Genomic DNA, 20,534 nt, shown 5'->3' on the forward strand with positions numbered 1-20,534 from the left:
GTGGTGGCCTGGTGCCTGGCTGCTGACGCAGACCCTGTTGGGCTTGGACATTTGCTTTGACAGGGCAGGCACTTGGCCAGCTTGGCTAACCCTTCCTTGGGGCACTGCACTGAAGGGCAGGCCACTCAGACTGGGCCATGTGTCCCAGACAGTTGCCACCACTCCAATACCCTCACCAGGAATCTGGGGGGGACCTTCCTTCCCTGTGCATGAAGCAGCTAGGGTTTGATGGGCCTGAGGAGTGTCAGCTTTTCTGAGTTCGGGGATGTCTGTCTGTCTCTCTCCCCACCCCACCCCTTAAGCATCTCTCTCTGCCCCACGGTAGGTACAGGGGCACTGGGTCCACCCAAACAGAGTTGGACAGAGCTTCTGGCTTGAGCTATGATGGAGGGTTTGTGGCCCCGGAGGCCTTCAGTTTGGGGATATGCTGGTTTGCTGAGTCCATTTGGGAGTAGGAAACCTTACTGGGGTGAGCTCAGTTTGGGGGCATGGGTTTGGCTACATGGCACCCTTGATGGTACCACTCAGATCAAGGCTCTGTAGACATAACACTCGGTCCTGACAGTCACCCTGTGAGGTGCGGGGCTAAATGAGTTAACAGAGGTGGCACTTCTAGAACTGTACCTGGGACACAGTAAAGGCTATGTTTCAGCTACCGTGATGATTAGCAGCATTACCTGTATTAGGCAGAGGGGGTGGCACTTGCAGAGACCGTGGGTATGAGGGGACCAGGTGCCAGGGAAGCAACTAAAGGGGCAGAGTGGCCGAGCAAGAGGACAGGGAAGCACATGCAGAATGAAGCCGAGGCATCGGGGACCGCATGGGCGGATGAGGTGACCTGACCTTGTGGCCAGAAGGGCCGTCCCAGAGGTCTGCTTAGGGGTTCTGTGACTGGCTACATTTAAAAAAAAAAATGAACAGATGACGTAAAGCACGTTGTATATTTTCACTTTCCCCTGTACACTCAGCCACCCCTTGTGTCCCACGTGCCTCCACCTTCCCCCGCCCTCCTAACCTCAGAGCCCTCAGGGTGCCTGATGTCCAGGAGTGTTTTAAGGTGCTTCAAATTGTTGAATTGTCAATTATATTATATGAATGTCCAGTATTTGGATGTCCCAACATCCAGGGTATTTTTATCATTCTGTCTTGTTTTACTACATAGAATTTTTTTTTTTCAAATTCCCTCCATTTTGTTGAAAATAGCTGCATGTCATCCTTTCTTGTGACTGTGGAATATTCCATGGTATGTGTGCCGTACATCTTTTGGATCCACTTATTCGTTGAAGGAGATTCAGGCTGCTTCCACGTCCTAGCTACTGTGAACCGTGCTGCCGTGAATACTGCAGCACCTACGGGCCTTTGGTTGATGGTTTCATGCTCTGTGGGTATATGCCCAAGAGTGGGATTGCTGGGTTGTATACGGTAGTTCCATTTTTAATTGTTTAAGGTAAACCCAGATTGCTCTCCGTAATGGATTCACTAGTTCTCACTCCCACCCACAGCTGACGGGCTTCCTTTCCTCCACGTCTTCCCCAGCACTTGTTGGTGGGCGTCTTTGTGATCTGTGCCGCGCCCACAGGCGTGAGGGGGTAGCTCGTGCCGTTCTAATTTGCATCTCTCTTGTTGGAAGTGGTCAGGACCATTTTCTTCATATTTTTTTAGCCTTCTGGATATCCTCTTCAGTGAATTGTCTTCATATCTGTTGCCCATTTGTTCATTGGGTTATTTGGCTTTTTTGATGTTGAATTTTTGGAGTTTTTTTATATATCTTAGATATTAATCCCTTATCATTGTGTACTTATTTTTCTCATTCAGTGGGGTGTCTCTTTAATCATCTTGTATTTTCTTTTGCTGTATAGAAGTTTTTTAACAAGGTAATCTCCCCTTTTTGTTTTTAACTCCCTTGCTATAAGGGTTGAGTCACCAAAAATATGTCTATTATTGATATCGTGGAGTGTATCGTCAAAGTTTTCTTTTACCTATTTTTTGGTTGCAGGTCTTATATCGAAATCTTTAATCCATTTATGATTTATTTTTGTGTATGGTGTTAGCAAGTAATACAACTTCTTTCTTTTGTGTGCCTTTCCAGTTTCCCCAGCACCATTTATTCTACCACCACCCCCCTCCCAGTACCATTTATTAAAGAGACTGTCTTTTCCCTGGTCATGGATATTTTATCAAAGTGTGGTTCTCAAGTAGCATCTGGATTAGTAATACCACTACTATTAATACACTCACTAATACTACTACCACACCTACCACTAATTCATGCAACTGCTAAGGCTACCACTACTTACAAACACTACTAGTGATGACAGCTAGCACGGTAGAGCACAGTGAAGAGGCAGATGCTATCTTAAGTGCTTTATTTATCGATGCATATTTCTCCCTGGACTTGTGTAGATCAGCAGGGAAGGAATAGTAAGAAAATTATAAAGAGTGGCTTATGTGATTGAGTCTCCAACCTAATGAGGGAAGCAAAAACAAGACGGAAGAAAACATGAGCACCAACCACCAGACAGCATAAGAGGAAGCTGGGGTGCATGAAGATACACTGGGTGAGCCTGCAGACCCTGCATCATGGGTACAGCCCCAGCACCACCACTTACAAGCTCCGTGCCTCTGGCCTCAGTTACTTCTTTACTGTAGAAATTGGTTGATTGAGTTAATATATGTAAAGCACTTAGGACAGTGGTGGCACACAGTAGCTGTCAGTCATCCTCATTATATTCAGGGGGATCTTTGAGAGTTGGGGGGTTGGGGGAGGCATCAGTACAGTCTGGGGTTTTAACAAGGCCTAAAAGGACAGCTCTAGAAGACCCCAGTGGGAGGAGTGGCTCACGCAGCAGAAGTCACAGAAGGACATTCGTTCTTTCAGTTTGCATATTTTGTGACAGAAATGGATCTACATTTAAAAACACAAGAATTGGGTAGCATTTATATCCTCTCTGATTGTTGTTTATCCGGGCAAGTGCTCATTGTGGGGCTCGAGTAGTTTTGCAGTCAAGACCTGGTCTGCCTCAAGGACTCTGTCATTGGTACAAGTCTCATACCTCGCTCAGCTTCCCGTTTAAAGGGAAGATCCAAGCCGTGCCTACTTCCTAGGGGGGCTCCCCAAGTTATATGGAAATGCCTCCGATACAGATGAGGCACCACAGAGGAGAGGCACCTCTTTGTTCCATTCCAGATGCAGAAGGGGGAATGTTTCCCCTCAGATGAGCATTTTACATAAATAAGAAGTGCCCCATAGGCTGTGTGCTCAGTCTAAAGAAGCAGGCTCGTTAATCTTTTGCTCAGCTTGCGAAAGTGTTTTCTTATCAAATAATAGAGATGATGGCTGTGGTGGCTTTATGCTACTGACTTGTGGTTCCCTTAAATACCATTTCAAGAAGATTTGCAATGTTAAGCTCTTTTCTCTCTTTTCTTCTCCCCCTTTTTTGTGCATTCAATCTCCATCTGTTTACCCAAAATGGAAGTAAACGCAGTAAGAATAGCTGTTGGGTGAGCTAAGTACTTCTTCCATGTATTCCCCAGCCTGGGGCAGTGACCTCGGCAAGGATTGTCTATGGTGTGTGGTGCACCTGGAGAGCGGCCCCCCACTCTTTTTCTCCTCCCTCTTCCCCTTTTTGTATTTTCTTCCAAGTCCCTTCCTCTATTGGAGGCTACCTTGCTTATTTATCTGTTTACTGGCTTGCCTGCCCGCCTCCTCACCCTTCTAGAATGTAACCCTGTGACTTGTCCTTGCTCCCACTGTGTCTTCAGCACATGCAGTAGACCCTGGCACACAGCAGGCAGCTGCATATTTGGTGCAGCTACTACAATAGGCCGTAGAGCCTACAGGTTGGGCTCTGAATGTCAAACCCCCTTGGATGGGGTCTCCACACACTGCAATGTACTAGCTGTGTGCCTTTGGGTTAGCGGTTTAATTTCTCAGGCCTCAGTTTCCCCAGCTTTAAATGGAAAATGATTTATACCCAAAGGTTTTCCTAGGGATCAAGTGAGATCACACATTTAACGGACTTAGAACAGAATAAGCTCTTCAGGGAAGGTGGCTGTTTTCATCAGTATAGTTGCCATTATGATAAATTTGTGGGAGAACTGAAATGAAGAAATCATTTTAATGCATAATTAATCCAAAGGCAGTGGTGAATTTAAAATTCACATTTACTCAAAATGCGTGTTTTCTCTCCCTCGCACACCTCCTCTAGCCCTGACCTTAATTCCTTCTTATTCCGAGCCTGACAGGAACCAGGGAACCAGCAGTGACAGAGAAGATGAGGTAGACCAGATGTCACAAAAGACTAATCATGGTCCTACGTGAGGGCCATTTGGGACAGACGCATGTACAGATTTTAGATTTCTCACAGCCTCCACCCAAAGATTTCAGGGAACTCTAAAAATTAGATTTCCGTTGATTCAAAGACCAAGCTGCCTGTCAGACAGGCTGGAGTTAATGGTGCACCCGCATCCTTGGCCCTTGCCTGCTGCTTTGGCCATGATCTCTACACACAGTGGGCTGCTCTTGGCAAGTGTGAGGGTGGGAGTGATGTAATCTGATTTAATTTCATGCGGGTTAGAAGCACCTAAACAAGTTCACAGTTCATAAAGCGTATGAAAGCTGTTCTCCAAAGACCTGTACCATGGCTCTTGAGGGAAGCCCTTACCACTCCCGGTTACAGATGAGCAGACTGAGGCCTTGAGAGGGTAAGAAGGGCGCCTGTGGTCACAGACAAGCAGAGGGAGGTGTGCGCTCAGGCTGGGAGGGCCCACCCGGGAGGGCCCACCCTTCGTGCAGGAGAAAGGGGGCATGACCCTGGGAGTGCGTATCTGGTCACCACCTCCTGCCCAGCTTGCTCTCAACTCCTCAGAGCTTCCTCTCCACGACTTGAGTTCATGGGCTTTGGGTGGCCAGCAGAGGGTGGGCATCTGTCCACCTCCCAGAGGGGGTAAGCAGGATTAGTGGCAGACAAAGGAAGAGGCAGTGCCAGATAACGGGGATGGAAGCAGAACAGGATCCTGGCCCAACCATTGACAGGTGCCCCCAGGGCTGCTTGTGTGCTCGGCTTCCTGTCCCATTGTTGACTGCACAGGTCCTCACAGAAAAGGGGAAAACGGAATTGCCGGGCCTGAGGCTAATACCTTTGTCGTGTTTTTGTAAGAGGGCAGCAACAATCTCCTTTGTCTACAGCACTGCCAGGATCCCAGAGAGTGTCTAGTGCTGGGAAATCCCACCTCTAAAGGGAGCGGAGTGTGCTTGCTTAAAGAGAGCTCGATGTGGCTTCCAAGACTGGGCTGCTGACTTTCCGACACCAAGAACGGGGCAGGATGAGAGCCAGACTGATTTCTGGCCTGCTGCTGCTTGCCTTTTGGGCAACTCTTCAGACTTCCTTCTCCCACAAGACCAACTGCCTCTGGCAGCTGTCTGTGACTTGCCACGCATTTGCTACTTTATTTAATATTTGCAGATTCGGGGAAAGCAGGCTCACTAGGATCTAGAGTACACCCCCAGAGGCTTTGCCTTCCTGCACGCCCTGGGTCTGATGAGACAGTGGGTAGGTACAGTTGCTCGAGTGTGGGCCGAGCAGTGAAGTGAGCCCACTAGGGCGGAGCTTTTTCCATCAAGACCACCTTCCATCTTCTGCCGGCCAGCAGGCGCAGAGCATTTTATGTGTGTGGCTATTTGGTCGTGTTGATAGCCAGACAGGTTGCCTTTGACCAGTTATGAGACATTGGGCATGTGTCTAAACCTCTCCAAGCCTTGGTTTCCACTTTTGTGCAGTGCAGACTGATAACTGTACCTCCCTTGAATGGTGGCTGTGCAGAGGGTAATGTATCATTACATAAAATGACCTCATGCTTACCTGGCAATTAGTAGATGCACAGCAAATCCTGGCAAGTCAGAAGTCCATGCAGAGTCTTCCCCGAGGCTGTATTTGGGATGCGGGTGCAGAAAGCAGGGTCATGCCCTGGAGCCTGTACTGTCTTTTCCTGAATCTTTGGCTCGATTGAAGTGACCCCCATCTACAAGTCAGGTCAAAGCCATTTGTTGTGAGTCAGGAATTTGCTTTTGCTCATGTGTGTCTCTGTCCGACCTCAAAAGTCCTCTGACCCTACCTCTTCCTAGAAGTTTCTGGAAACTCTACTTGACAACTCTTTTTGCTTAAACTCTGGGGGTGGAGAGGCCAGGTGCTGCACGATTAGACTCAGCTGAATCCAAACAGAATCCCTTCCCCGAGACCCCCCCCCCACCCCTCCTTGCCGCCCAGCAGGTGTCTGTCAGGTAAATGAAGCAGAACAGCTAAGCCTCGGGGCTTCCCAAGCCCATCTTTACAGCAGAGGCCTGGGGTCGTGGCCAGTGTCCTTGGGAGGGCGTGTATTTGAACAGGTTGGAAGCCCTCACCCCTCTGGCTTTCCCGTGGGGAGAGAGCTGTGTGTCCTGTCAGCCTCCACAGACACGAGCATGGAAGAGAAAGTAGGTCTCTTGCATATGGCAGAGCAAACCCCATGGGGGAGTAGTGCAGTTAGGCAAGGAGCCACACCCCAGGGGAGAAGAGAAAGGCCTGCTTTCACACCGCCCTGTTCCAGGTGTGTGGGAAGCAGCGATGCCCTGCCCGCTGGACCAGCCTCCCACCCGCCAGGTTGCTGTGCTGGGAGCTTGGGCCTGAGAAATGGGCCAGATGCCCTGGACTTCCCTGGACCCAGAGTCCTCCCTTCGTGAGAAAAGGTGGAGGGGTGGTAGTGGCAGGCAAAGTTCACTAGAATCTAGACCATCTCACCCACACGAGATGCCACCCTGGAGTGAGGCCCAGTTACTGAAGACATAGATGGCTGTGTCCTCTGCGCCGAGCCAGGCCACACTGACATCTGCAGAGCCACGTGTGCCATCGCCCTCCCTGAGAAGACTCCCTCCCCGTGTCCTAGCTGCCCTTCCAGAAGCTGCCTTAGCCCCAGTCGGCTGAGCTCCCTACAGGAAATTATTCCTGGCTGGAAAATTCCCCTGTGAAATGCTTATCTTTTCATCTGGGAGATACTTTCTTTTTTCCTAAGAGAACCATTTGCTAATACTCAAGCCAGCTAGAGCCTCCAAGAATGGAAGGTGAAGCATTTCCCATTTCACCAGCTCATAGGCCTGATTTAGGACTCTGGAGCCTGCAGAAAGTTCCAGCATAAAAGCCGGCCCTCTGAAAATACGTTTTGCAGCCAGAGTGCTTTAGGAGGGAGAAACTTGCCTTGTGTTTTTAAATTCAAAAGTTGAGTTTCTGACCCGGGATCCTGTGCCAGGAGATGGGTCAGTGAGCAAAACAGCATCTGCCTTGAGAGATATTAAATAAATCCAGCAGAGGAAACAAGGACGTGTACAGATGAATGAAATCATTACAGCGGGGTGATGAGTGCTGTGAGGGGGCAGTGCTGGAGGGAAGAAGGGAGACCTACTTCCTGGGGGCAGGCGGGGAGGGGCCCCCACGCCTGGAAGGGCCAGCACGAGCAGGCAGAGGCTCTTCATCCAGTGGCCCTAACACGAGGGTGACCAGATGTCCTGGTTTGCCTGCGACCTTGTTTGTCCCTGATGCCCCGGTACTGTGGTAGTAGGTGTCCTTTTCCCTCCCAAAAGTGGTCCAGTTTGGGTGACAAATGATGTTGCTATTGTGCCTCATCCTCATCATTTCTTTTTTTTTTTTTTAAGATTTATTTATTTATTTATACAAGCACTGGGTACAGTCAGAAGCGCAGGAGGGTGAGAGAATTCACCAGAGCCAGAGCGGGGAGCAGAGCAGGCAGAAGGACCGAAGTACACTGCTGAGGGGAGCAGCGGGCGGCAGGAGAGGTCTGCGCGCCATGTGGGACCCTCCTCCGGTGGCCGGGGAGCAGCCGGGGATCGAACCGGCGCTGCAGAGGCTGTAGGCAGCTTTGCAACCCAGTGCTCAACCGCTGCGCCACCGGGGAGGCCCTCATACTCATCATTTCTAACATGAAGGAATTGGCGTGGAGTACCCCAGAAAACAGAAAGTGGGGTCCACTGAACTGTGTGGCGGAGGGATGTACTGCTCAGAAGCCTGGACTTTGGCTCAGGCACGTACACAGTGTGTGACCTGGAGCAAGTCGCTTCCTCTCTGCAGTCCTCGGTCTCCCTGGGTATGAAACAGGAACAGAAGTAGCACCTGTTGCGAGGAGAAGCTTGACTGCGTCCACAGATGTCAGGGCTTAAGAGAGAGCCAGGTGCTCATTAGTGCGTCTGTATTATTCCTGGGTGTCCAGTGGCCACCTGATGGCACTTCCATCCCACTGCTAACTTTTAGGGTTCCATGGGGCTTGAAGAGCAGCCACTGGGAAGAGGCAGAGACATCATCCACAGCTAATCACGACTTGGAGTCTAAATTTATGCCCATCTGCATATCTGAGCAAATACCTCTAATCTGTACCAGATGAGTGGTAATAAGGAACGTGTATTTCTCCCACAGAAAGCCCTAAATCCCGCCTCTGACAAGTCACCTGACCCTGTATGGAGATTCTGCCATGGGTCAGTGTGGGGTCTGGGGCAGCTGGAGAGGACAGATCTGGGACTTAAGAGAGAGATGGCAGCCCCACTCTGCCTCCAAGCTGGGCCAAACCATTCTGGTTTACCAAGCTATTATAGAAAAATAATTAGTCCAGGATGTGAACCTGACTAGAATTGCTTCCTTTGTGCTGGGAGTGGAGTCTGACTTCGGTGGGACAATGTTGGTTTTATTCTACTTGGACAATTTGGCGTGATGCTAGGCCCCAGAGGCGCTCCAGAAAGCTTCAGGAACCTGTGGTGAGGGCCTCAGAGCTGGCACAGCAGAGGCGACCTTGACCCTCCCAGAGAAGCGTCTGCTTGTAGAGCTGGGAAAGCATGGCATCCCTACAGGCTCCTGGCACTGCCACTTGCCAGTCCCAATCTAGACAGCAGGGCCTCTAGCAGGATAGTAGGGGGAATCACCCCACTCCACCCCAGGACTTGGCAGCAGCTCCCCCTGGAGATGGGCAAAGTCAGGGGAAGGACTGAGCGCTGAGAGGGGGGGACATTGCTTGCCTTGGTTATCACATCTGTCCTTCTCTGGCTGTTTCTTTGAGATTCTTTTCCTGGATTCAGGGGGCGGGGTGGACCAAGCTTAGCGGGTGATGGGAAATCTCAGGGAGCAACTGTCAGGCAAGATGACTTCCCCACACCCTTCCAGCCCTGGAGCCAGCCACTGCCCGAGACCTCATGCTCCCAGACGAGGGTGGAAGTTAACCTCAGGCCTGGTCTCAAGGCCCTGCCCAGCCAGTGGGCACATCTGTGGTCAGTCTAAGTGCTGGCCCCACATCTGCATGGGTGGGTGCAGAGGAGACATACCCTCTGGCTGCTGCCCGCCATTTGGGGACAGAAGCCCAAGGCCGCCTTGTGCCTGAGGCCCAGGTTACCCGCCTCCGGTTACAGGCCTCTACCCCATCTGCCAACCTGACTCTCTCCCTGAGGCCCCTGCCCACCTCAAGGAAGAACAGAGCCTGCTTTGAGCTGGAAATTGGAGGCGTTTCCTGTACCATGTTGTTAAGACACTGCTTTTAAGACTGTAATCCCAATAAATCATATGCTTGCTAAGCGGGCAGGGTTTATTTTTTTTTTCCAGGCTGCAGGGACCTCTTAAAAGCAAGACCTTAAGAAGTTTATTCTCCTTTCTTTTTTTTTTTTTTTTTTTTTGATGGGGAAAAACGGCTTTTGCAGGCCTGGTCCTGTTGAAGGGCCTTGTGAGACCGTTGGAGTGACAGAAGCAGGCGCATCTGTGTGACTGAGATAGTGAGCTGACAAGAAACGGAGCCTGACACGTGGCTCTGGGCTGCTCTGTGACCTTGGGAGAGGCGCTTGGCCCCCCTGGATCTCCTTTCCCCTCTGGCAAATGGGGAGAGTTGGTCTGGGGGTGGGGGGCTCCTTTTCATGTAAAAGACCTGTGCACCAAAGACCAATGCTACTCTTCTAAGTGGCTGGTTGTCACGGTAACAACCCAGCCGGCTGTGTCTGTGTGCGCGTGCCTGCGTGCATGGGTGTGCGTGTGTACGTGGTGTCTCAGGTTAGGCCTCCAGAGCACGTGGCGCTGCGGGAGCGCAGGTCGCACACAGTAACTCCCATCACCTCGCACGGTCATGGCCTGGGACCCTGGGCCTGTGCCCTCTGCCTCTGCCCCGGCCCCGTGCAAGGTTCTTGACGGCCAAGGCCCAGAGCCTGCCCTGCCTGCCAGAAACAGTTTCCAGACCCCGCTCCACATAGTGGTTGCATTTGTTTTCTCTGTTTTATGAGCTGGGGTGGAGTGGGTGGTGGGCAGCTTGCTGGCAGGTTTTTGCAAACTTTACATGTTTATACTTGCTGGAGGGCTGGGGTTGGGGAGAGAGAATTGGCTGGACTTGAAGAAGGCTGTTGCTGAGGCATTTAATAGGACCAGATTCCTCTAGCCTTTTTTTGCTATTCTATATTTTCTCTATCAACAGATACTAAAATAGCAATAACAGTAAACCTCGAGAGCTGTGCCTCAGCGCTTTGCACACACACCTCTAGCTGTCTCACACGGTGGTCCCGGTGTTCATAGCCATTTTGCTGATGGGGCAGCTGAGGCTGAGGGAGCTGAGGTAACTTGCACATTACAGTTTAATTCACTGGGAGTCACTGGATTCCAGCCATAAGCAGTCTCCTTCCAGAGCCCGAGCTCTGCATCGCTTACTTGATCAAGGTACAACTTTATCACATGAAGGCTGCAAAATAACAGCAGAAGAGCTTCTCACTCTGGAAAATGCCTAGAAACCACTGACTACGAGCTCCTTCTTTAATAGAACAGGCCCAGCTAGGGTAATCATCTGCCCGAGATGGCAAAGCCAGTTTAGATGCTTCCAGAACACTAGCACTTTCTCCCAGTGAGGACTCTGCAGGGAACGGCATAGGAACCCGGGGCCGCGTCCTGTCTCCCCAAGAGCCTCCCTGTCTTAGATCTGCTACCTTCCTCAAAGGCATCGGTCCTCTCAGTGTAATCTGGGACCCCTGTGGTTCCAAGGTCAGGCTTCTAACTTCATGATGATAAGGTCTTAGCTGCCTTTTCACTCTGATTTTCTCGCAAGTGCCCAGGGGAGTTCTCCAGAGCCGTGTGACATGCGAGAACCGCGGTCTCGCTCTGACAGCTGGTAGGATGCGAGCTCCTGTGTTCAGATGCTTTAACATTTTCTCAGTTTTAATTCCCGACACAATAAATATTGATAGAATAACACAGAGGAACAAACGCTCTTTGAGGTGCTCAATAATTTGTCAGAGAACAAAGAGGAACCTGAGACCAAAGCCCTCGAGAACTGCTGCTCCAAGGTACCGACCCAGCAAAGGGGGAAGCTCTTGCAGAAGGGCAGACAAAGGGGTGCCTCAGCCCAGCTGCGTGCTCTGCCCCTGGCACTGCAGGTACCTGCACTCTGGCAGCAGAAGGCTTGTGGCCAACTTAAGCTTAGGGGAGAGGCATGAAGAGGAAAACAGTCTTTTTCTTGGTGCCGGAACAAAGCAGAGCGCCTGGGGGTGATGCCATATGAATCCTTCCCAATCCCTGTCCCTGAAGCCCTTTCACCCTGAAGATAGGACACAGCCATGGCTGGTACAGATGGGAGTTTTTATAGGGGTTTTCCAGAATGTCCAGTAAGGCAGTGGATTTCTCAGCATGCCCAGTGGGCTAACTGAAATTACTGGAAAGGAAATAGTAGACTGGAACTCACAGGCCAAGGGAAGGGTGTTACTGAGAAAATCCAAGAGCTGCTAGTCATTTTACCTTCCCGTGGACCGCAGGCCAAGGAGGTGGGCCAAGGAGAAAGTCAGTTTGGGGACCGGCATGGCTATAGGTGTGGACAGGTGGGTTCTGTGCCCACCCCAGGGGGAGAGGGACAGTCTTATCCGTGGAGGATTTCTGCAGGTCGAAACTATTAGTGTTTAATTCAGGAGGCAGAAACCATATTTTCGTAGGGAGGGATCTACTGCTGGGAGGCAGGTGCCAAAGGAAGCCCTGGAAAGGCACACGAGCAGGTTGGGAGCTGGGTCTCCAGAAATTACTGCAAAGCAAATGCAGAGCTTGTCCATCAAGGGGCTGTTCCCTCTGAGACACGGAGGCTGCAAGCGTGACGTCTTTGCTGCTGCTTCCACTGGCACCCCTGCTGCCTCCAGAGGCCTCGAAGGTGGAATATGGACACTGGAATACTCTGCAGGACAGAAGACCTCATGTTTCATGACCTGACTTGCTGGCAAAAGATAAGCAAAGGGGCACAAAGGTGACCTCCACCTCCTTCCATTTATCAGCTCTCATGCAGCTGCACTGTAACAGTGAAAGCTGATTTTCATCCAGAACTCCAGCTGCAAAAGAATGTGGTTTTCAGTTTCCCCTTCTCCCACGAGATGGTGAAATGGAGAGTGAATGAGCTGAACCCCATGACCTAGGCCCACAAGGTTATCAGTTTTGCATTTTTTAATGTGCCAAGTTGTAAGAGGCGCAAAGCAGGAGAATGAATCACAGCCCCAGCTGACGGGACTTCATGGTTTCCCGAGTTCCCGCTTGGATTTCCCCGATGCAACGGGGAGATGCCGCTTAGAACCCCAGGAGCCATACCTGGCACTTTTGTCTTGCCTGTGGGCCACACGAGGGAAGAAGGGCTCCCAAATTCAGACTATCCGCTTACACGTCAGTCTCCGATGCTGGCGGTGTAGATGAAACCTTCCCCTGAGATCTGAAGGACTCACACCTAACGGCGTGTCTCTGGGCCTGCCTTCTAGCATTGTAACGTTACGGATTATAAAATTCAAATATATTTGGGGAGAATTCAAATGGGCACTTATTATCAGGGAAGATCTTGTAAACAGGAGCAATTCACAAATCAATTGTTGTTCCTTCGGGAATTCTACAAGTTCCACCACAGAGTCCTGGCTTCTCAGCCTAATGAGTCAGCGCTGGGCCTTTCAAAATGATGAGCCTTTTTTTTCTGGGCAGAAGCAGGACTTGGTCCAGAAGTGAAAACTTGGATTCCTCTATTACACTGTAAGTTCCTGATGCTCAGCCGCAGTCTGCCTGTGAGGACCTGTGGGGCCGAGACTGGCCTGTTCTGGAGAATGTGAAGATGAGAATGGAATCATTCCTGGCCTGAAGAGGGAGAGTCTTTGGGAAGATGAGACACATTCATGGCTGGAGGAGAGAGTACTAAGGGATCTTCAAGCAGAAAGATGGTCAAAATATTCTCTCTCATTAATTTGTTTATACAAGCACTGGGTACAGTCAGAAGCGCGGGAGGGTGAAGAATTCACCAGAGCCAGAGCGGGGAGCAGAGCAGGCAGAAGGACCGAAGCACACTGCTGAGGGGAGCAGCGGGCGGCAGGAGAGGTCTGCGCGCCATGTGGGACCCTCCTCTGGTGGCCGGGGAGCAGCCGGGGATCGAACTGGCGCCGCAGAGGCCGCGGGCAGCTTCGCAACCCAGCGCTCAACCGCTGCGCCACCGGGGAGGCCCTCTCATTAACTTTTTATCGACAGCCACTGATGCACTGTTAGCAGAAGAAAGAGATCACTTTCTTTGCAGACGGCATCTGGGTAGGCTTCTGGGAAGAGGTGGCATTGGAACTGAGTCCTGGAGAATGACTGGGAAGTACCGGCAGAGGCTCAGAGCTGCTTCCTTCTCATGAGGCGGGGGACGGGCAGCGTGAACTTGGGATTGGCGAGTGCCATGTCCAGTGGTCTAGTGGATCCTGGGAAAAGGTATGAACTGAGTATTAGGTTGGGGTAAATAAGGTCCTGGGCCCTGAAGGTCAGGTCCTGGTAGGTTCTCCGGACCTGTGGCCACCTCCTCACCACACTGGTACAGAGTGCACCAGTTAAATCATTCCAACCCAGATACATTTGAGGAAGTGACAGAACTGGAACACCAGAATAACTTTCCAATGAAGCTCCTTCAGGATCCCATCTGATTGTTTTGTTTGAAAAATAAATACAAGCACCTTTTGCCCTCAAGGAGAGAAGCTTTTAAAGCGTTGAAGATGACTGACCTAAGTTTTGGGACATAAGTAATCTGCAGGCAGCCTCTAGCTGACTCCCTGAAGTTGACTGAGCTCAGCTGAGGAGAGGAATGGAGGTCTTTTTCCTGCCAGCAGAGCCTCTCTGCATATCCAGGGCAAAGACAGCGGTGACACGGGCCTCCCCCGTGGTGCAGTGGTTGAGCGCTGGGTTGCAAAGCTGCCCACAGCCTTTGCAGTGCCGGTTCGATCCCCGGCTGCTCCCCTCAGCAGTGTGCTTCGGTCCTTCTGCCTGCTCTGCTTCCCGCTCTGGCTCTGGTGAATTCTCTCACCCTCCCGCGCTTCTGACTGTGCATGTATAAACAAAACAAACAAATAAATAAATAAATGAAAATACATGCCTCTTTAAAAAAAAAAAAAAAGACATCGGTGACAGCAGGGCTCAGTGCTCAAGGAGGCACTGTCAGCTGCACACGCACGGTGTGGCACGGTGTGGCACGGTGTGGGTGTTTTCCCCCACCTCACAGATGAAGAGGACAGGGTCTGCCGGCCTGGTTTTCTTCCTTTGCTTTGTGTCTCTACATCTCACATATGCGCAAAGTCATCCAGGATTTGTCTTTCTTCTGACTTGTTTTCCACTTAGCAAAATCCCTTCAGGGTCCTTTGATGTTGGCACACACGGCACGCGAGTGCATGCTCTTTGAGGTTGAGTAGTATTTCGCTGCTGGGCACCAGGCCTTCCTTATCTGCCCGTCTGCTGTCGGGCACTTCGGTGTTTTCCATGTTGTGCTGCCGTGAGCTGTGCTGCGTAAACACGGGGGTGTGTTCCGATGAGCGTCGTCATCGTCTTTGAATAAATACCCAGACGGGGAATGGCTGGGTCAGGTCTGGTTCTGTTCCATAGTCTGGTTTTCATTTTTTGAGAGCCCCCTGTACTGTTCTCCACAGGAGAAAAGGGTAGAGCAGGTAGGTGGTGGGATGATGAGATCTTTGGTGGCGGGTGTGGCGTGTGTGCCCCTTTGTGGAGGGGTGAAGCTGTGTGGCTGAAATTTACAGTCTTGTAAACCGATGTTAACTCAATTTAGACAGCGGCGGCAGCGGGCCGGACCGAGCGCGTCTGTGATGCTGGAGGCAGCTGCTAATGATGAAGCTGAGTTCTGAGTTCGGCGCTTGAGTCTGTTTGACCCTTTCCTCTGTGTCCCCCCCACCCAGGAGACAATCTCCCCCGCCCCTGCGGAGAGGGGCTCCCAGAGATAGTGAATTCTTGGGGGGAGGGGGAGAAACCCCCATTTCCACGTGTTTCTTCCTTCCTTGGCCGCCTGAGGTGCTCACGGTCTGCTTCTGGCCCGTGACAAGAATCCTCCCCTGACAGATTTCTGTGCATTGGGACGAAGTGGGGTGTCTGCAAGGAGATGGATCCAGTCCCCCCCATGCCTCCGGCCTGAGGGATCCAGGGTGGTCATCCTCCATGGCCTTTCTCTGAGAGCATGTGCTGAAAGGGGTCTCTTCTGCCCTGCAGGGAGCGCTCCACCTGGGCCTGACCCCCTCTTTCTGTTGCCTCGCAGGCCCTTCATGCTGCTGCCGCCCCTGATGGAGTGGATGCGCGTGGCCATCACCTACGCCGAGCACCGCCGCAGCCTCACTGTGGACAGCGGCGACATCCGGCAGGCGGCCCGGCTGCTGCTGCCCGGCCTGGACTGCGAGCCCCGGCAGCTCAAGTAAGGGACGGAGAGGGGTGCGGCGGGAGGGCCCTGTGTCTGTGCCCAGGCCCCGGCGGGGGTCAGGGGGTGGGCCGCAGTGGGGTCAGACTGTCCTGCAGGTGCCCGACCTGTTCAGGCTGATTTGTCCAGAGCAAGACGTTGCCCAGATCATTTTGTGCAGCGCCGCTCTGGTACAGAGCAGACATTCTCGTGGATGTTTGGGGGAGCGGGTATGGCAGAGTGGATCACCCCTTTCCTCTCTGTCTTGTCACTGTTTCCTGAGCACGTCTAGGCAAGTGCTGTTTAAGTACATGGTTTCCATACCAGGCCTGTGCTACCGAAGGGGAAGCTGAGGGCCAGGGGACCATCACGTGCCCACAGATGCTCTGCCGGCAAAGTGATCACACCTAGATTTGATCCCAGGTCCACATGACCTCAGGTCTGGGCCCTTAATTTCCTTCCCAGAATGCCTCTCTTGTATTGGGCTGACCTGAAGTGACTCCAGAGGAGGTTCCCTCGGGCCATGCTTGGCCCATGAGAGGTCGTTTTCGACCCCCTGCCCAGGTTAGTTAGGGCCTCCTGTGTCCAAGAAAAATGGAGCCTCATCCTAGGACATGGACTTGCTGCACTTTGACCAGCCAAAGCTCCCGGCCAAAGCCACAGTGGGCAGGCTGTGGTGTGTCCTCTGTAGACACAGGTGTTCTCTGGGACTCCCTGTGGATGGCTTACTTGCGCTTGGATTCTGGCCTCTTTCCACTCTCTCTTCAGTTCTTCGAGGCCTCCCCAGGAGTCCTAGAGGATAGAGAATGGACAGCTAAGAACTTGCACTTAGCCACAGTGACCGTCCTCTAGGCCAAGGGCAGCCAGGCACAGCCATGTGCTATGGCCCCAGCCAGGCCAGCCCACCTTCCCTACTCGGCAGTCCTCTGGTGGATTGTTTTAGTTGGGACTGTTTCCTGTCGTTCGTGGCCCTTTCCACCCCTCTGACCCTACCCACCTGTCAGCCCAGCATAGCTTGTGGGTCTCATTGAGAGGCAGGGTCCTAGCAGAAGTGCACGTATGGTCACACTCACACACCTGGGTCTCTTCCACGCAGGCCCGAATGCTGTTTCAGCTCCTTCCGGCGGCTGGATGCCCGAGCAGCTACTGAAAAATTCAACCAGGACCTGGGTTTCCGCATGCTCAACTGTGGGAGGACAGACCTCATCAACCAGGCGATCGAGGCCCTGGGCCCCGACGGGGTGAACACCATGGACGACCAGGTGCGTTCTGAGTGCTCCGCTGGCCGGGTGTGGGGACCAGTCAGGGACTCGTGATTGCCAGGGTGGGTGACAGTCCTTTCTGTCCCCAGCCTGACACCTGCTCAGGTCTGTGTTTCTAGCAGCAGCCTGCCTCCCAAATGGTGACCTGGCTGTTCCACGTGGGGGTCCCGTGGAGACTTCCCTAGCACCTCTTTAAAAACCTTGGAAATGGGGATTCTGCTTTCTCGCTGGAAGGCTGGAGACTGTCCCAGATGGTGCAGGGCTGGGATTGTCCAGAGGATTCAGCTTGGCTTCAAGCTGTGCACGATACCCGCTAGGACTTGCACGAGAGCGTCTTTTGAGCCCACTCTGTGCCAGGCCCGACAAACCCTTGCTGTCACAGAGCTGCCATGCTAGTGGGGGAGACAGACACGAGGGAACAAGCATGCAAAATCCCGAGTACACCTTTAGATGTGTTCAGGAATAAAAGCCAGGACAGGGCATGGAGGTACTGGAAATGATACGTCATTTTAGATAGGATTTCACTTAAGTTTTTTGTTGGCTTTGTTTATGCTGTGAAGCACTAGCGTGAGCAAAACACCATGTGCCAGGCGTTGTTCTAAGCACTTTGTACAGATTAACTCATTTAGTCGCGACAGCAGCCCTATGATGCAGGTAGTTACTCTCCCCATTTCACATGAGGAAACCGGCGCAGAATTGACTTATCTAAGGTCACACAACTAGTAGGAGCAGAGTAGGGACTAGAAGGATGTAAGCAATCCCATGCCAGGCTCTCGACGTGGAATAATAGCCTGTGCGTTTCTCTGACGCTGTGGCGAGTGCGTGCAGTGTAGGTAATGGCACCGTGGGCTGGAGGACACAGAAGCTTGCGGGATGACGGTTAGATCGAGGGGTTAGGTAACGCTCTCGCAGGGTGTGATGATGCACCCCCAATGCACTGTGAGGCCCAGGTGGCCTTTGACGGGGCAGGCAGGAGCAGCCAGGGAAGACTTCCTCCTGGACAGTCTGAGTCAGGCATGGGGGAAGGACCGTGGGGATGCAGCAGAGGAGGGGCAAAGCCTTCCAGGGGGCACGATGGGAGCAGGAGTGATGGGGGTGGGACAGCAGACGCATATGTGAAGCAGGGAGACCAGGCATCTTGGGCGGGTTGTCTGTAGCCACGCAACTGGGGAGGTGACAGGCTGGGTGTCAGGTCTCCCAGAATTCCCCTCCCCGCCCCCCCAATAACACAGATTCCAGGGCTTCATAAGAACTTTCATTCTCGGGGAGTCATCTCCCCCTGAATTCAGCAACGCCATGGTGACACCTGTGGCCTTGAAACCGGACACACAGCATCAGAGGCGGGGCATCTTGGGGGACCTGTTCCACCTCTCCCGGCCCAGTCTCACCTCCAACATGGGGGAGAGTAGTAGCTCCTGCCCAGTTTGTTGGGAGACCTTCATCTGGCAAATGTTCCATAAAAGTTCATTCTGGGTTTGTTGCTGCTGTGATGTTTGATTTAGCCACTTAATATTACCTGGACTAGAGATGGGGCCAGAGGGGGAAAAGTTTCTCCTCACAAGGCTTATAGCCTGGCTTACTCCGGATTGTGTGCAGATGTGTGGAGGAAAAAGCGTCCAGTGTATGCAGAAGGGAACGGCAATGCCAAATGTTCCCGCTGTGGCGGCTGGCTCTTCTCTATGTGCTCGATCCTGTTTGCTCCTCAGCCTCGGTATTTACAGAGCAATCTGTGGGTAAACAGTCCTCTCACCGGTGATTAATCTCAGGCCATTTCTTTATCTCGGGGTACTAGGCTAGGATTTATGAGGTAAGGAGATCTCGTCTACACACAAATAACCTAATAAATAACATCGCGGGGCTCCAGACAAATGCTTGCCAGGATCCAGCTGTGGAATAACACTTTCCACTGCTGCCCGTGTGTTACTGGCCACAGAGAGGGATTCCCAGCCAGGGAGGCAGTCCCTTAACCGCCCACCTAAACTCAGGGAGGGATTGGACCTCAGCTTTTGGAAAAGCTCTGACAGGCTCAGTCGAGTAAGATGTTAAAATCAAACACCCCTCCACCCTCCACCAGGCGCCCCAAAGGCTGAAGTTCACTGCTCAGGAAGACCTGGGTACAATGGGAGTTGCTCTTGCTTGTGTGATCTTGGATAAGTTAATTGCTCTCTGCTCCTCAGGGGGCATAATGGGGATAGTAATAATGAGCCTGAGTAGGGATGTTATGGTGATTAAATGAGGTGGTGCACGTCAATCACTTCTCCAGGTCTGGGATAACGCGGAAGCCGTAAGTTAGTGTTATGCTTTTAATTTAGTGTGACCAAGCTGGTCCTGTACTAAGCACTTACACATAGGAACTCAGACGCCGGACAACCCTGTACAGTAAATACTGCTGCTAGTTCCATTTCAAAGATAAACTGAGGCAGAGAGGTATAAGAAATGTGTACCAAGTTTACAGGTTTCCCGGGCAGAGGTGGCCTGTGCTCTTCACACCTCTGGGGGCCTGCAGTGCCTGTGGAAATGTCCCCTATTCACCCTTTAGGTATTAGATGTGCAGGGGGAAGGGCAGGCCCACCCAGCACAGGATCCAGAGTCACTCAGGGTGAGCAGCCTGTCAAGCAGGGGACCAGACCTTTGGTTCCTGGGACAGAAGCCGGTGGCCCAGATGTCAATGTTCAGTTTCCTGCTTTTGGTCCATGTAGGGTATGACGCCGCTGATGTATGCCTGTGCTGCTGGGGATGAAGCGATGGTCCAGATGCTGATTGATGCTGGAGCAAATCTGGACATCCAGGTGAGGTAGCCCCAAAGAGTTGTGCCTATATCCCTGGCCTAGCAAGGAAGCACCTCAAGATCTCCATTGGCGATGCTGGTGCAAGGTTTTGGACAACTGGGTAGATGTTTCTGAAGACTGCAAATAATATGCACGAAAATGACATTTAGCAAAGAGGATCTTTCCTCACCATTCGGGCTTTCTTGTCTGATAGGTGAGCTGAGGGGGAAATAGAGAGAAGGTGGTCATAATTATGTTACCATAGTACCTTCCCCTTTACCAACCATCCCTCTCCTCACCTTCCTCTGAGGTATAAGATGCTCCTGGCAGACATTACCAGTCAAATGTAGAAAGCACTTAGTCACCATCCCTGCAGGGTACCCTCTTAACTCAGGTGCCTGTCACCTGTTCAGGAATGTCACTCAACCAGGAAACACTGATCATTTGTGGTATTTGCCAGGTTCCAAGCAACTCTCCCAGGCACCCCTCCATCCACCCTGACAGCAGACACTGGACATCACTGACGTTCGCTGTGCTGCATGGACACATCTCTGTGGTCCAGGTGAGCTCCTGGCAGGTGTGCAATATGCCCCAGCTTTCCAGATGGGCTGAGCCCCAAGTGTCGCCCCAGGCCCATGTGGAATCAGAAATGCCAGAAGCAGAAGTACAGGCTGGCTCACCTGTCAGCAGGCAGAGACACACCTGGCTTGCCTCAAGGAGAGGCATGTATAAGGGTACATGTGGAATTTTAGGGCACAAGACCCAGGTCCAAGCAGTACCAGGGTGCCAAGAGGCTCAT

General features: G+C 52.1%; 1 protein-coding gene across 1 annotated transcript in view; it reads left to right on the plus strand.

The window, feature by feature from the left end:
- Window positions 1–20,534, plus strand: part of ABTB2 (ankyrin repeat and BTB domain containing 2) — a gene marked incomplete at both ends in the record, with an annotated part of 157,120 nt that overhangs the window by 126,899 nt on the left and 9,687 nt on the right. Inside the window, 4 exons of the mRNA XM_084247455.1 lie at window positions 15,571–15,723; window positions 16,802–16,967; window positions 19,667–19,756; window positions 20,196–20,297. Coding sequence (XP_084103581.1) covers window positions 15,571–15,723; window positions 16,802–16,967; window positions 19,667–19,756; window positions 20,196–20,297 — 511 coding nt within the window. The remainder of the gene's footprint in view (window positions 1–15,570; window positions 15,724–16,801; window positions 16,968–19,666; window positions 19,757–20,195; window positions 20,298–20,534) is intronic.

Source organism: Talpa europaea, assembly GCF_964194135.1.
Source record: "Talpa europaea genome assembly, chromosome: 1".
In the NCBI taxonomy this organism is placed as follows: domain Eukaryota; kingdom Metazoa; phylum Chordata; class Mammalia; order Eulipotyphla; family Talpidae; genus Talpa; species Talpa europaea.